We start from the raw sequence: 14,889 nt of genomic DNA on the forward strand, positions 1-14,889 counted from the left end.
ATGTCATGTACAGATTCGTCGATGTCATACACGAGAAAAGGATGGCCAAATCAAGATAGAGTCCAAAATTATTTTGCGAAGAAATATGACTACAACTAAACCTTTAATACACCATTGGTTCAATAGCTTCCTTGTCTATCAAGTAAGTTCTGTTATGAAACTCAAGCCCTGTGGCAACTGTGTTAATGGCAGATGTATACGTTAAGAGGCAGGTGTTTGCAGGAATGTAGCTATCTAAGAATTCAGTCACTCACTGTTAATGTCTTATTTCAAGATATGAAGCAGACTGTATGTATAGTATCCTTTATTTCAAGTTCAATGAGGTAGATGCGTATACCAATATCTATGTATTATTATATTTTAATTTATTAATGAACAAATCCTATTTATATCTTCAGACAATGAGTTAGACAAAAAACATCATCTGCTGGTCAACGACTACTCTTGATGTCAATAAATAATTGACTATTGTATAAATTGAGATTAATGGTGAATTTATAAATGACATGAGGCTAAAATTTATTCCTCATTATGACTTATTCTTTCCTGGGGCAACAACCTCGAATTTTATTTAACCACCTACAAAACTGTTGAAAACAACATGGCAAAATTTCCCATATATGCCATTTTTTTTGCGTCAATGTCATGTTGTGTCAATACGCAATGATTTACACGTTTCTGGTGTGAAAACAAATACTTGTATTTTAATCTTATTTTGTAAGACTTTAAAGAGCTTCATACTGTTTAATAAAATACATGGATCAAATGTGCATTTCACAAAGATTGATTATTTTTTGTTTAACGTTTAATAGCAAATATTTCATGCACATTCACGCCTATAACAAACTCCACAAATCCATTTGGTAGGTTCTGCAAAGTGGGACAATTGGATGAAGACGAGATGTTTTAGAAATGCCGTTTGCTAAATGTAACTTAAAGAGATATCACCAATGGTCTTCATATGCAGAGACCGTTGCTATCTCCAAACGTGTGACATCGGAATAATCATCCCATGTCGACCACACATTGCTCTATTTGTTGCAAATATTTTCACAAATCGGTATAGACCTAAATATAATGACATGAAATCATTATTTTATAGTACCTTCCTTCGCCTATTTCACACTGATTGGTCTCTCCGTTATTCTCGTATCAAGGCCTTGTATAGCCGACCATACGGTATGGGGTTTTCTCATTGTTGAAGGCCGTACGGTTGCCTATAATTGCTTACATCCACTTCATTTGAACTAAGGTGGATATTTGTCTCATTAGCAATCATACCACATTTCCTTATTTTTATTTTGAAACGTTTAATAACTTTCAACTTTGTAACTTACTTTAATAATAAAGGCATATTAAGCGAAGAACACTTTACAAAAAAAAAAACACAAAAGAAAAACGGATGAAAATATTTCTTTACGTTTCAAATTTGTATTTTTCGAAAACGTATTGAAATATGATTTTTTTGGGGGGGTTCATGTAAGCTGCAAGCTGACTTTTATCTGTGTTGGTTAAAATCTAGCTCGAGACAAAACTTTGATGACCAGTTTCAGTAGAAAATGGAAACCTGGTTATAACAATTTTTCTAGTTGTTTTTAGTTTGAATTTCGTTTCAATTTATAAAACAATCAAGAAAATATGTATTTTATCAATGATGCTCGTGACCAGTTTGTGAAGCTGGCAATTTAATAAAAGCAAAATGAATACCATTATTATTACAACGACATTTATCACAAATTTCATTAATATGCGTTTGCAATGTACGTAGCCTTTTGAGAGACATTTTTTTCCACAAATTGGGAATTGAAGATGTGATACATACTTTAATTTCTGTACCATGGTTTGTCGTATATGTAGAAGTGACGTGCCTTGATTAATCATGAATAGATATCATTAAAGTTATGTAACAAAAGCGATACTAAATATACACCACAGACAAACAAGGAAGTCTGAGATATCTCGATATTAGATGTACATTTATAAACAAGCTAATCATTAGAAAACTTTCCTTTCCCTCTCTGGTAAGCGACGGGATACATGTTTTCCTGTCACTTAGTATTGTTTCCTGTTAAACGTGATATGAACCCGGAAGTGTATTGTGTATACTAAATGTAAGGCTAAACTAAGTAAACGTTCTTAAAAATGTTTATATATTGTATATAACATTGAGAATAATCTACTTTGTTAAATAATCAATGATATTGGAGGCAAATATTGTTTTGCACCTGTCCAGTAATATTATGTTATCTATTTTTTAAATGAATCTGGCTGAAAAAATGTTACAATATTGGCGTATTTAAGACAACCAAATTAGATGTGAGGTTAAATCGAAAATGAAAATAATTAATGCTGCCTTTAGAGGTTTCTGTTACAGTAACAGGTGAGGATTTCATTCCTAATCACGCACCTTATCAATTTACATAGAGATGTTTTCACTTACTAAATATGGAATTGCAAACACTTTCTAATGAAACATTTACCATATCCTATTATGTCACGATAACTAAACATTATGATTATAAGAGAGAAGAGAAAGATATGTAATATTTAGCTTTTGATAAACAAAAAAGCACTAAAAAGGAAGTATGCTTAGCCTAAGTTTATATTCAGAATCTTCAAGGTAGACGGATTTGGTGGCGTCTTTTGTGTAATTTTAGGTCTACTCGATGCTTTTGCACTTTCTAATGTTTTTATTTTAAGCGCCACTAAACAGATACATAGATACATGTATATTTATTTAATAAAAATGCACATATCTTGCAAATTAATCTCGAAGCTTGTAATTTTGTATAAGTTTACCTCTACTTGTTACGTAAAAAAATAAACAAAACAAAAAAGATCATGAAAAATTAAAGAATAGGTTTCCTTACTAAGAAAGGCATTATTAAATATGTCAATTATGTCTATCTCTCTCATTAAGCCTGATAAAAGATATGTAATATTTAGTAGACGGATCTGTATATATAATCTCTCGCCTACGTGTAGAATTCATTAAAGATTAAATTTGTCATATATGAAAGCCGATATAAAACATTTTACTTTGAATTCAATCACACAAGAACAAAAAATAATATCCTTTGCCTAAGATCAATAGTCGGTCATATCTATTTCGCGTGAAAACAGAACAGTCAATCAATACAACGGCGGAACTTCTTCCCAGAGGAAACTATAGAACTCTTTTACACAGATTTACCAGGATTATCAATCGTCTGACAGAAAAAGAAATGCATTTACTGTAAATCGTTCGGAGTAACAATAAAAGTTATCAAAATCGTATAATACACTCTGGAAATTTTTACTTATTCAAATGGATTTTGACGACATTGGAAAGTAGATTTCGGAAATTATAGATAGTAAGTAATTAACATGGGAAATACGTAGATCAATGGGTTAAGAAAACGATCAAATAATTGAATTATAGGAAAATGAGAAATATTGATTCACTTCTCTTCCTTCAATAAATGTGAAATAGTTAAATGTGCTTTGTTTACACTTGTTCATAATTAGCAACACGTTTTAAATGTCAACCAATATCTACACTGAACAGCACTTGGAATTTGTTTCATCAACTGATCAATGTAAAGGGTGAATTAGATCGGAGATTGAAATAAACGTTGTTATCTATATCCAAGGTGAAAAATTGGAGATTTAAAATATCCACAACAAATGTTCTAATTTTGAATAAAGTGGCTCATAATAAAATCATGAGTATTCCGAGGAAAACTTCAATTGACAGACGTGGAGTAAAATCTTTATTCATAAAAACTGTGCCGAAAATAATTCTTGATGGTTCTGAAACTGATGGAATTGGCTCTCAAATGCCACATTCACGATCAGCAGGAGAGCTAGCTATGTGCCTTGATTTTCCACCAGAAAGTGGTTTATCCCGACAATACCAATCAAGCAGTGGTCTCAGTATGGAATCAAGAAATCAAATTGATATATATTGCTCACCACGAATGCACCGGAAAACTTTCAATATAAACAACGGGTACCAAGACGAGGACTTTTCGTGGTTAGAAACTACCGATCCGTCAAATTCACAAAATGCTCTTGGTGTAGGAAGTAGGTTAGGGAGCGCCCTTTCTTTAACAAGTGAATATACTTCTAGAAGTATTGGACTGATTTCAAATGATTCATCGTCTGACAGTACACAGTTCACCGACAAAATTGAACAAATAAAACAAAAACAAAGTCTTTTACGTCGATATTTATCAAATCCCGAAAAACCTGCAGAAGACAAGGAAAACACAGTTCAAAGAAGCACACAATCAGTTAACAATCTTCACAACAAAACAGAACATTTTGAGGAATCTATAAGTGACGATAGCATGGCAGACCCTGTTCCTACTTCCGGTTCGGACAGTATACCGAATGAAGCGAGTGAATTAAGGCGCCAGAGATATGAAAATGATTCAGACAATAATTCTCATCTGGTAACTATGATTACCGATGATATACATGTAAAAGAAGGTAGGATAAGACAATGGCTAACTTCAATAGGAAACCAAGAGTAGAACACAAATGGTTGACAAGGCAATCATGTGATCCTTCCGGTGGCTTCAGTTTTCCATGGTATAGCAATCAATATAATTGATTTGTTTGAGATGCTATAATAATTAAACGTTGATTTTTATAGCTTTTCTTCTTTATTTTGCGAAAAAAATCTATTCGATCACATCGTTTTAGCTAAGCTCTTAGTGCAGAATACCTTTGTAGATGAGGCATGCTACTTAAGTTTTGTTTAATTTTTCAAAATCAATACATAAAATCAATAATATTACATTTGATGGATATTCATTGAGAAAATTCTTTAAAACTGAACTTCAAAAATACATTTATTGATTTAAACCTGGAATATAAGTCACAGTAGTATTTTGTAATCACTAAAAACACATTTAAGATATTTTAAATACCAGCAACGAAATACCGATAATATTTGTCCTATAATTTAAAAAAAAATGTAGTTAGATGGACTGAAATGTTGTCATTCGCCATACATAGGCATTTCTAGAAAAAAAAACATCGCATGTCCCTCAATTTACAGAAAATAAAATATCATGTCCTCTCATACTATTCTGAGGTTGCTGCATGAATTCTACTCTGAAATCTGGCCAACGGTACGATTATCAAATTTACAATTTATAATGCCAACTTCGTGTATATTCCTTGATACAAATATAATCTTTTATATTTGAATAAAAAGCACATTTCGATGTAATCTGATCATTTTCCAGGGAAATGTCGTTTTATATTACTGGGTCTTCATCGAGACCCTCAAAAGACCAATAACTCATTTATCGAAGTAAGCAACATCTGTCCATAGTCATTTGGTCTTATCTCATCATTATTAGTAAATCAAATATTGATAAACTGAATTTTCAATATTCGACTATTTGATAAATAAATTTAGAAAAAAAGTTTACATGTATTTTTGCCATGTCATTTATCCTAGCTGAGGGGAGAGTAACATACATTTAATGTCTATGAAGGACTTCACTATGTTTCTTCACCTCTGGAGTTTGACCTTTTGGTTGAAACGAATACTAATAAAACCTCTTACATGTTAGATTTTTATTCATTGAATATATTGACATTCTTTATTGGATAATGAATGAGAAATGATTGATTTGGCTAATATGCAAAATTCTCTGCTTGACGTACGTGTGAACAGGAATTTCTTCTGACAGAAAATAATATTTTGAGATCTTCTTTTGTGAAAAAAGATTTTTATGTAAGTGTTTAATAAAAGTCCAGACGTCAATGTCCATTAAAGATACAAATCTATATCTTTAAAAACATTGAGCGATTGCGATGGGAAATTAATACTCGAGGAAATGTAGGATATAAAATTTGCTAGCAAGTATTGTTTATATATAATATAACAAAATGTAATAAAGGATTTCCTGTAGATAACTAGAGATCATTTGCAGGGTACTATGAGCTAACAGGCAGAAAATATATATTACCATGAGGGAAACCCTATCTTATTTACAGAGCAAAGACGCAATGACCAGTCTGAGATAAGCAAGACCTTATGGCATGCAAGATTGTCAAGTCGATGTTAGTTTTGGGTGCCATACATACATCTATATATATCTGTCTTTTGTTCATGTATATGTTTATTAGTTTTTAAACAATAATTAAGAAACGTTGATAGGACTAAGAGGAATATGTTGCCAAATGATCTAAATAGTTTAACTACTGTATCACTAGCCTGTCAACAATGAGGTTGTGAGTTCGAGTTCCGCATGTGGCAGGTGTGTTGGACTCCAATCTTAATTGACTAAGATTGCCAGTTTTCATGCCGAAGGTATAAAAAGTCGCATTGTAGATCAAATATTCAGCATCGTTTCAGAACGTGAAAGATTATCGAGTGGTAATCCCTGTTGAGATTTTGAGGTCAAAGCAATTTATGTTTCGGCTGACGTGAAGATGCAAGACATCTTGATGTTTTAGTCAAATCAGAATAAATATTTTTTGGGAAGGCAATATGATTCAATATAGTTTGATGTGAAATTCATTGTTTTATGCACTGTTTTGCCTTAAAAAGTTATCGAATCGTTTGTGCATTTCACCACTATCATATATATATATATATACTGTATCAGGTAATGTTGCAACTTCATATATCCTGAAATCCTTATGATTGAAATCTCGAATAGAGTATACAATTCAAATCAAATGTTATGATCAGGGATTAAATTTTAAAATACTGTCATTTATTTAACAGGGGGAGCATTGATAAGGATAGTCTCCGAAACCACACAAAACTTTGATATAGTTGAACTTGTTCCTACCGGCATAAATGTATAAACTTGTGTTGAATACGTTACTGTGGTACATGTAATTGGTCACTAAGTCTTATTGTCAAGGACAAACAAATGAACATTATGATTAATGATTGATTTATTTACTTTCATATTGTACTGGAATCTTTGCCATTTAGCAAAAACTTAAATGCTGAAGATACAAAGCTGTGACAATGAATACAAATTTTAATCATTTGTTTAAATTTGAAACAGTTGTCTTTAAGTTACAATATTGCCATCATCTGTCTACGTCCTCTTTTAACTTCTCTAAAAACACTAGACGAATCAAGTTTGAGTCAAACTTGTTATTTTTAAAAATTTTTATAAAGAAATACCAAGAAAGTTTTATGAATACATTAATATAATTTATAGAATTTTAATTAATCTAGCCTAAAATGCATCTGAAGTGTAACCAGATCTGATTCTTTATTAGTTTTAGTGGATGAAATAGCAGTATCCATCGCTATTATGGCTGGTGTATTCCTGTTGCATCTAGTCAAAAAGTACAGTTTACCGGTTTCCTATCAGTATGCTCTATAAACATTTAGTTTATACAAAACAATGAATATTCCAAGATTATCTGAAACACAAGAGTTTAGGACGAAACTGATTAAATTAATTATCAATGAATAACAAAAAATATAACGTAGAAATAAAAAATGTAATAAAAACAATTCCGAAGGTAAATTCAAAAAGAGGAAGTCTATAAAACCTAACAAAACCAAACGTTGGACTTTATCAACAAGAAGGAAGAAATGTGACACAATTCAAAACATAATTTATAATTATTGCTGCTTAATACGCAGTGGTTAATATTTCATCCTTATTCAGGACGACAACAACTTACGAGTTAATACAATAGGTAGGTTCTAAAAGATCTGTCGGAATGAATGGCGGGAAATTTGGACTGCAACTTGAAAATAAGGGTATTTTGGATAGGGAAGAAATTTTGCCTTGTAATAGGCCTACGGATCCCTCAGATAATTGTTGCAAGGGTTCTTTAATGTGTATATAGAGTGGTACTCACCTAACACAAAATACGTGATTGCGTATTTATACATCCGAAACAGCCAAACAGATTGCAAGGTTTCAATGACGGACGGGAGAAGACCAGAAATGACAATATTTCTATAATCCAGTAAACCCTGGAGGTTAAAAAGAGAAAAAAACCAACGGTCTGATATAAACTGAAACGATAAATGAAAAAATTATGACAGAAAGCAACTAACGACAACCACTTGATTTCAGTTTCATAGCTTTGGACAGTCATGTAAAGATAGTGGCGGGGTTAAACATGTTTAAGTTAAAGCCCTCAATCCTTTCCCTAACTCATTAATGTGATAAAACAGTACAATAACACATGTTACAATGTTTAATGATATATTTTGCATTCATAAATATAAAAATGTTGGAGGGGTTGTTTAACGTGTAGATAGAGTACACTCACCCAACATAGGGTAGCGGGTTTACCGGACGTGGCTGCATATTTATACATTCAACACACCCATACAGACAGCAAGGGTTTCAATACAATAATATATTATGAAAAAATCAAATATACGTGTAAATTTCCAATCTAGGAATCTTTATCTCTTATAGGCGTTGACTCAAATTTTCTTTAATATCACATACCATAATTTATGATACAGTTATATTGAATGTTTATGTCCTCAATTAGACCTAGCGTGATTTTGTATCAATACATTTAGCATAGCAAAACGGAAGCTTCAGTCTGTGTCAGATCAAAGAAGTGCAGAAAGCTGACTTTTTATATCCTATTTATCGATATTGTCATGAGGGTTTGGATTGGGGAAGGGGGGTCCTTCATTCATGTATTCTTTAACTTTTTAGGCCAATTTTCTCTACTCTTTATACTTTTTACCCATTATTCTCTATTCTTTATATTTTAGCACCCAATTATTTTCTATTCTTTATGTTTTTGGTCCATTTTTCTCTATTCTTTATATTTTTTGCCCGTTATTCTCTACTCTGTAAAGCTCCATCCACATCCTCTTTCATAGAATTTGAATGCGTAGAACCATAATTGGTCATCATTATACAACCATACGTATTCATCTGTATTGACGTATTTCTTTTAATTTCATTTTTTCATATGGAACGGACAAGAATTAATTTTGAAGAATAAAAACATAAATTTAGACATGATACATCATAAACAAATAGCTTAACGTTTGTAGTTTTGACGTAGATTCAGTTATATATGAATGTCTGATATATTTTATTGGACATTTATAGTCATTATAGCCCATCAAGATTCCAGATAGTAATTTAATTATTTGACATTATTCATTCTTTGTTTTGAAGGTTTGATCACAGATTTAATTCGTTACGCTATTCGAGAAGCTATTGATTTTGTAAGCTGAATCAGAAATGGTTTCTTTCCCTCACTGGTATATTGTGAATCCTATACATAATTTTAGATAAGTAATAAACCGATAATGTATCTGGTTTCATTTGTAATTCCATATACTGTACATTGGATCTTAATCATTTTGTTGTTGTTCGTAGAGTATTCAAAAATGCACCCTCCGAAATTTATCATTTTGAGGACAAAAGAGCATTTATGACGTCATATTACATAAGATAATGAATAAATAATGTCAACATTTTGAAAGAAACCCAACTAACAATCATTTGTTGATTAGCAAAATATAAAACAATTATGCAGTTTTGGAACGTTGCCATAATATTTGGAATTCAGCCAATATTTAAAAAATCTGAAATTAGTTTTCAATGTGCATATCCTCATAATGTAATATCGGGCGATTTTCGTTTACACCAAATATGTGTCTTTTTGCATAACAACTGTTTTGTGCAATTGATATCTTTTCCCACTATTTTTTTCAAAAATATTATATCATTAGGGCCATAGCATTAAGTATACGACTACGTTAATTCTTATATAATTACAACAAGAACTCCGGCCCGGTTATTCTATCCGGACTTGCATCCGGTAGTGACTACTGGTGGAGTTTAAGTAAGTAATATAGCGCAGTTTAAAAGAAAGCAGCTTAAATATTAAACTATGTACAGTCAGAAAACAAAATTACATAAAAGACAGAAATGTGTAGCTTAACAACAAACATTGTCTTATATGTACATTTTCTGAAAATGCTGTTTTTCTTTAATATCTGGAATATAGCATTGACAAATCCGAATTGAGAAATACAGTCCGTTGTCTCACAAATCTCTGACTCCCAATCCCATTTAATAAAAAAAAAAAAAAAAATGCAGACTACAATTCTTTTGGGTTTCGACCAAAACTACTCTATTATATCTTGGTATTTTAGACATAAATCATAATTCGTATGATTACATACCCAACTTGATATTTTTATTGTTATACAACATTCACGGTCCTACATTATTTCGATACCTATCGTTTGGCATTGCAAAAGGTCATGTTTTTTCTCTGACTGTTACTGAAGTCTTTACACTAAGTCCATTGGTTGTTGGATGTGTACTGATTGCTATTTTAGTCTTGATATACACGATTTCTTGTGTTAGTTGTAATAGGCTTTGACATAGCTGTCAGTAACTGCAAGTACCCTCAGATCATTACTTTGTGTCTTTTTAACCTCGCCACATTATATACGTGCATGTCCCAATTCGAGAGTGTAATTAAGTGTTTATCGTTTGTTGCTGTATATCATATTTGTTGTTCCTTGATTGTTTTGTACTTAAATCAGGTCGTTATTTTTCTCGTTTGAATTGTTTTACATTTGTCATTTGAGGCATCTTATTGCTTGCTATGCGGTATGGGATTTGCTCATTTATAAAGGCTGTACGGTGACTTGGTAATTTTACCACATTTTTTTTATAAGTTTTTAGTTTTAAGTTTACAGAATACGTTTTCGGAAATATGTAATCATTTTCACGAAGGACACACAGATAACCAAAAAAAAATTTTAAGATATACACACTCTCTCTCTCTCTCTCATTAATTTTAATAGAAATTTCACTGTCTCTTAATTTAGAAAATTCAAACACACTTTGAAATTTTGAAAACAGATTTTGCACTACAAATGTTGAAAGTGCTAACATGGCACAATAAACAAGCTTACGACTGAAAAATGTTAGGGATTATAATGTTTGCCTTTTGGTTTAAGATATTTTACATTTAATGTTTTTTTATGATAGTGGTAGCCCTCAAAACAATTTCTAAAGTCTTGTTTGAGATTGCATAATTATTGATTTGATATTACAATAATGTATGATACGGGTTAAAAACTGATACCTTGTTTTATTGTGAAGATTTCATAGTTTTCATCAAACATGTATTACGAGTCTGTTTAAGCTTGAATAACTATGGATTCTTTCTTGTTTTCAACTACATTTTACCATCACCACAGCTACCAAGAATACTGTAAAATATTCATAGAAATAATAGTCTTTATTACAGCTCTTTATTAGCTCAGATTTCCTATGGTTAAAATCAATTCTGTTGTCACGTTGTGGCTCTTAAAAAAGTGAAGACGTATCTATATGTTTTATGAGATAACGTGGGATATTAATTCGTCAGCTAATTGAACGATTATAATTGAAGGCACTTTAGTTAAAACACCAACAGTACTTTTTACATCTCATGTGTATAATATAAAACATGTTAAATCAGTGTTTGTTATTAATGACGTCCTGCTTTATAGCGTTCGATGGAATGTTTTTGTTGTATGTTCTTCATCCAGGGTGTACCTAGACGTGAGAGTCAATCGAAAATTTTTTTTTTGAAAGAGGTGCAACCCTATGTTCAACTATTGAATATTTTTTCTGGCTTTATTTTGTTTGTTATGGTTTTTTATCACTTCTGTTAATTTTCTATATATATATATATATATATATATATATATATATATATTCCGTTGAAAGCATATACTTAGAATTTGATATCAAGTTTGAAATACTATGAATAAATGTGTTGTCCAACAACTGGTTTGATAAATATTTCGAATAATTTTAAAGTTTCATGAACAGTTATTTACAAAAATGGCGTATCAATGATATTTCATGTCAGCAAATGAGTGCTGATAACAAGGACGTTGATACTTCACAAATTGGGGCATCGAACAAGTAGTTGTAAAACTCATTTAAGATACCAGGCTTATATATATGTACGCCAGATAAGTGTTTTATCTACACAAGACTTATCAGTGCCAATGGAATCAAACATCTATAAGGCCAAAACAATTAGGAAGTTGAAGAGCACTTAAAACCAAAATTCCAAAATGTGTGCCAAATCTGACTAAGGCTATCTATGCGCCTATGTGTACAAAAATAAAAACATGCTAAATTTATTTTGGACAATGTAAATTGTACATTACTATCTTTTCTTCATTTTATAGTATTCCAGAATTGTGTTTGACGTATAATAAATGCAATACATTTACGTAATTTTCTGCCGCTAGAAATGTCATCTGGAACGTTTTAATGTGTTTTAAATCTAGTCTGCTTATCGTTTTATCACGTGTTAATAGTTAGTTGGTGAAAATGTGTTCATTCCATTTCCTTTTGAGATTAATCATCCCATATAGACTTAGCTGGGAAGATTTAAAACCAAATAAAGTCTGCCGTTTATGGAAATACACTTAATTTTTTTTTTATTCGAATCTTATGACATAAAATCGTTTTCCAAAGTCAAATAATAATCCATTCTTGATAGATTTTCAAATAAAGGTGAATACAAAACAATGTTTGTCCCTTTAATTATATAACAAAATAAAAATCATCATCAAAATTTCTAGTACAAAAATGTTTATTCTAAATGTATAAGCGTGGCATATGTATATATTGTATAACACAATAGAAAGAAACTTACAACAGGACAGACATGTCATATCTTAATGTTAATGTTACTATTTTTTGTTATTCGGAGATTTTAAAACTTGGTGTTCATGATCGATCTTTGGTAGTCCATGTTTAATGTGTTTAACTCTTTTGAGATTCGGGGATTTTTAAAGAAATGTATGTTGTTAAAAACTATGGTGACTTTTGAATGCTATTTAGTTATTTTTGTCGTTTGGTTAATCTCATTGACAAATACTCATCGCTTTTAAAATGTTTTGTTATTTACCTTCATTTGGGAGATTTTGATTAAATACGTATATTGAGACGTGGAGTCTACGACAATGAGTCAACAACAAAACAACAAAAATAACCAAAAGGAGACCGTGCTTGTTGACACAAGGCACACCCATGAACAATGTTGTGTGAGCATCAGACGTTACATTACTGGAGATCAATATCTTACAAATTCCTTCAGTAGACAATTCCCTTCATTTAAACTAGCAAAATTTAGTATTGAGAAATATCGTACCCCAGAATACAGAAATCTATTGTTCACGTCGCTATAACTACCGACCAGTTAGTTTAATACATAATAGTTATCACAGGTACCAAGATTATATTTTTTTACGCCAGACGCGCGTTTCGTCTACATAAGACTCATCAGTGACGCTCAGATCAAAATAGTTATAAAGCCAAACAAGTACAAAGTTGAAGAGCATTGAGGACCCAAAATTCCAAAAAGTTGTGCCAAATACGGCTAAGGTAATCTATTCCTGGGATAAGAAAATTCTTAGTTTTTCGAGAAATTCAAATTTTTGTAACAGGAAATTTATAAAAATGACCATATAATTGATATTCATGTCAACACCGAAGTGTTGACTACTGGGCTGGGGATAAATGTGAAATTGAGTAAAATAATATTTTTACAATAAACATTATTTCACTCTAAACGGTGATTGTTGATCATAAGTCTTTAAAATTCAAAAAGACAGACACGTTTGATTTTTTTTCTCACACGAGACAGAAAAGGAAAAATAATGGATGCATTACACATAGAACTGAGTCAATAATTCTAGGAAGTGCTTTTAAACAACCAGTATATCAATGTGATTTTGTCACTGTTTTTGTTGGTAGATAAAGACAGCTTCTAGCATAAACTTGAATCGTATTCCTTGATACTCAATGATATCTTTGAAATGAAATATACTGTATGCATCAGCTGCAACCAATAAATGGCATAACAACTAGTGAAGCCTTTGAAGAAATTACATCTTTCGTTATCTGCAAATATTTTGTAATTAAAACAGCTTCAAATAGACAGAACATTAAATAGTATCACAAAGACATTGGTGAAATTAACTTAAACAATGGATAATTAAACACATGGCTTGATGCAGTATAATGGTAAAATAGCCTTCAGAAAGAAACATATAAACAAGCACTGTGAATCCATAATTGCAAAAATCAAAAATATAGGATATATTTGCTACATTATTATAGCAACAACAAAAAAAACAAACGAAAAACTTGTTAACTAGGAGAGAAAGGATGGATATTAGCTGAACGCATAGGAGACAACATTCTCATGAAATGTTAGAAAACAACATTAAAGAAGTAGGTTTTATGGTACTTTTTATTATGGAAGTTCCTAGAAATGATGTTATGATGAATATGCCAGCTCATACCGTACAGTAATATTAAGACCAATGTTAGCGTTGACTTACTTGTCATTGTTCATAGAACGTTTATCATTATGAATTTTAAAAAAAGGTGTTCGTTGTTATTATGTGGTTTACATGTGGAAATTAACTGTTCGGACCTTGCAGCAAGATTAATATGACCTTTAGCGTTGACTTGCGAGGTTTTCATTACCGTTGGAGCTTATAGATAGTCTATTGTTATGAAATTAACAGTTTAGACCATTTAGCAATATTACGACAAATGAGGCACAAACAACATAGTTTTTTTGTTGTAAATCGCATTACGTCAACTGCTTGATAAAGGAATTAAGTATTAACAATTCACTTTGAAACTCAATATATACCCCCACGACACTAACCAAAGAGGAAATCCCGAATAATCATAGGACTGTTTTATGTTCCTTTGGAATTTCAACACAGACGAAAAACTGGATCTTTATTCACTTTATTCGAAACTTTAATTACAGAAGTGTTATTACTACCAACGCTACATTGTTTGGTCTTTCCACGAAACTTTTTTCTTAACTTTTTAAATTGATATTATCAACAATCAAATCCGGGCTTCAGAGTTATGG

The 14,889-nt window shown here is 31.3% G+C and overlaps 1 protein-coding gene across 1 annotated transcript; it reads left to right on the plus strand.

Moving 5' to 3' along the window:
• The first annotated feature begins 3,072 nt into the window (after positions 1-3,072).
• On the plus strand, positions 3,073-4,636 carry LOC127704640 (uncharacterized). The gene has a single exon (XM_052208778.1). The coding sequence runs from the start codon at positions 3,705-3,707 to the stop codon at positions 4,515-4,517; it is 813 nt and encodes a 270-aa protein (XP_052064738.1). The 5' UTR covers positions 3,073-3,704; the 3' UTR covers positions 4,518-4,636.
• Positions 4,637-14,889: the final 10,253 nt, after the last annotated feature.

The sequence above is a fragment of the Mytilus californianus genome, unplaced genomic scaffold, assembly GCF_021869535.1.
Source record: "Mytilus californianus isolate M0D057914Y unplaced genomic scaffold, xbMytCali1.0.p SCAF_6, whole genome shotgun sequence".
Taxonomy (NCBI): domain Eukaryota; kingdom Metazoa; phylum Mollusca; class Bivalvia; order Mytilida; family Mytilidae; genus Mytilus; species Mytilus californianus.

Excerpts from the sequence above, each read along its gene's own strand:
- LOC127704640 (XM_052208778.1), top strand. The coding sequence starts at position 3,705 with ATGAGTATTCCGAGGAAAACTTCAATTGACAGACGTGGAGTAAAATCT.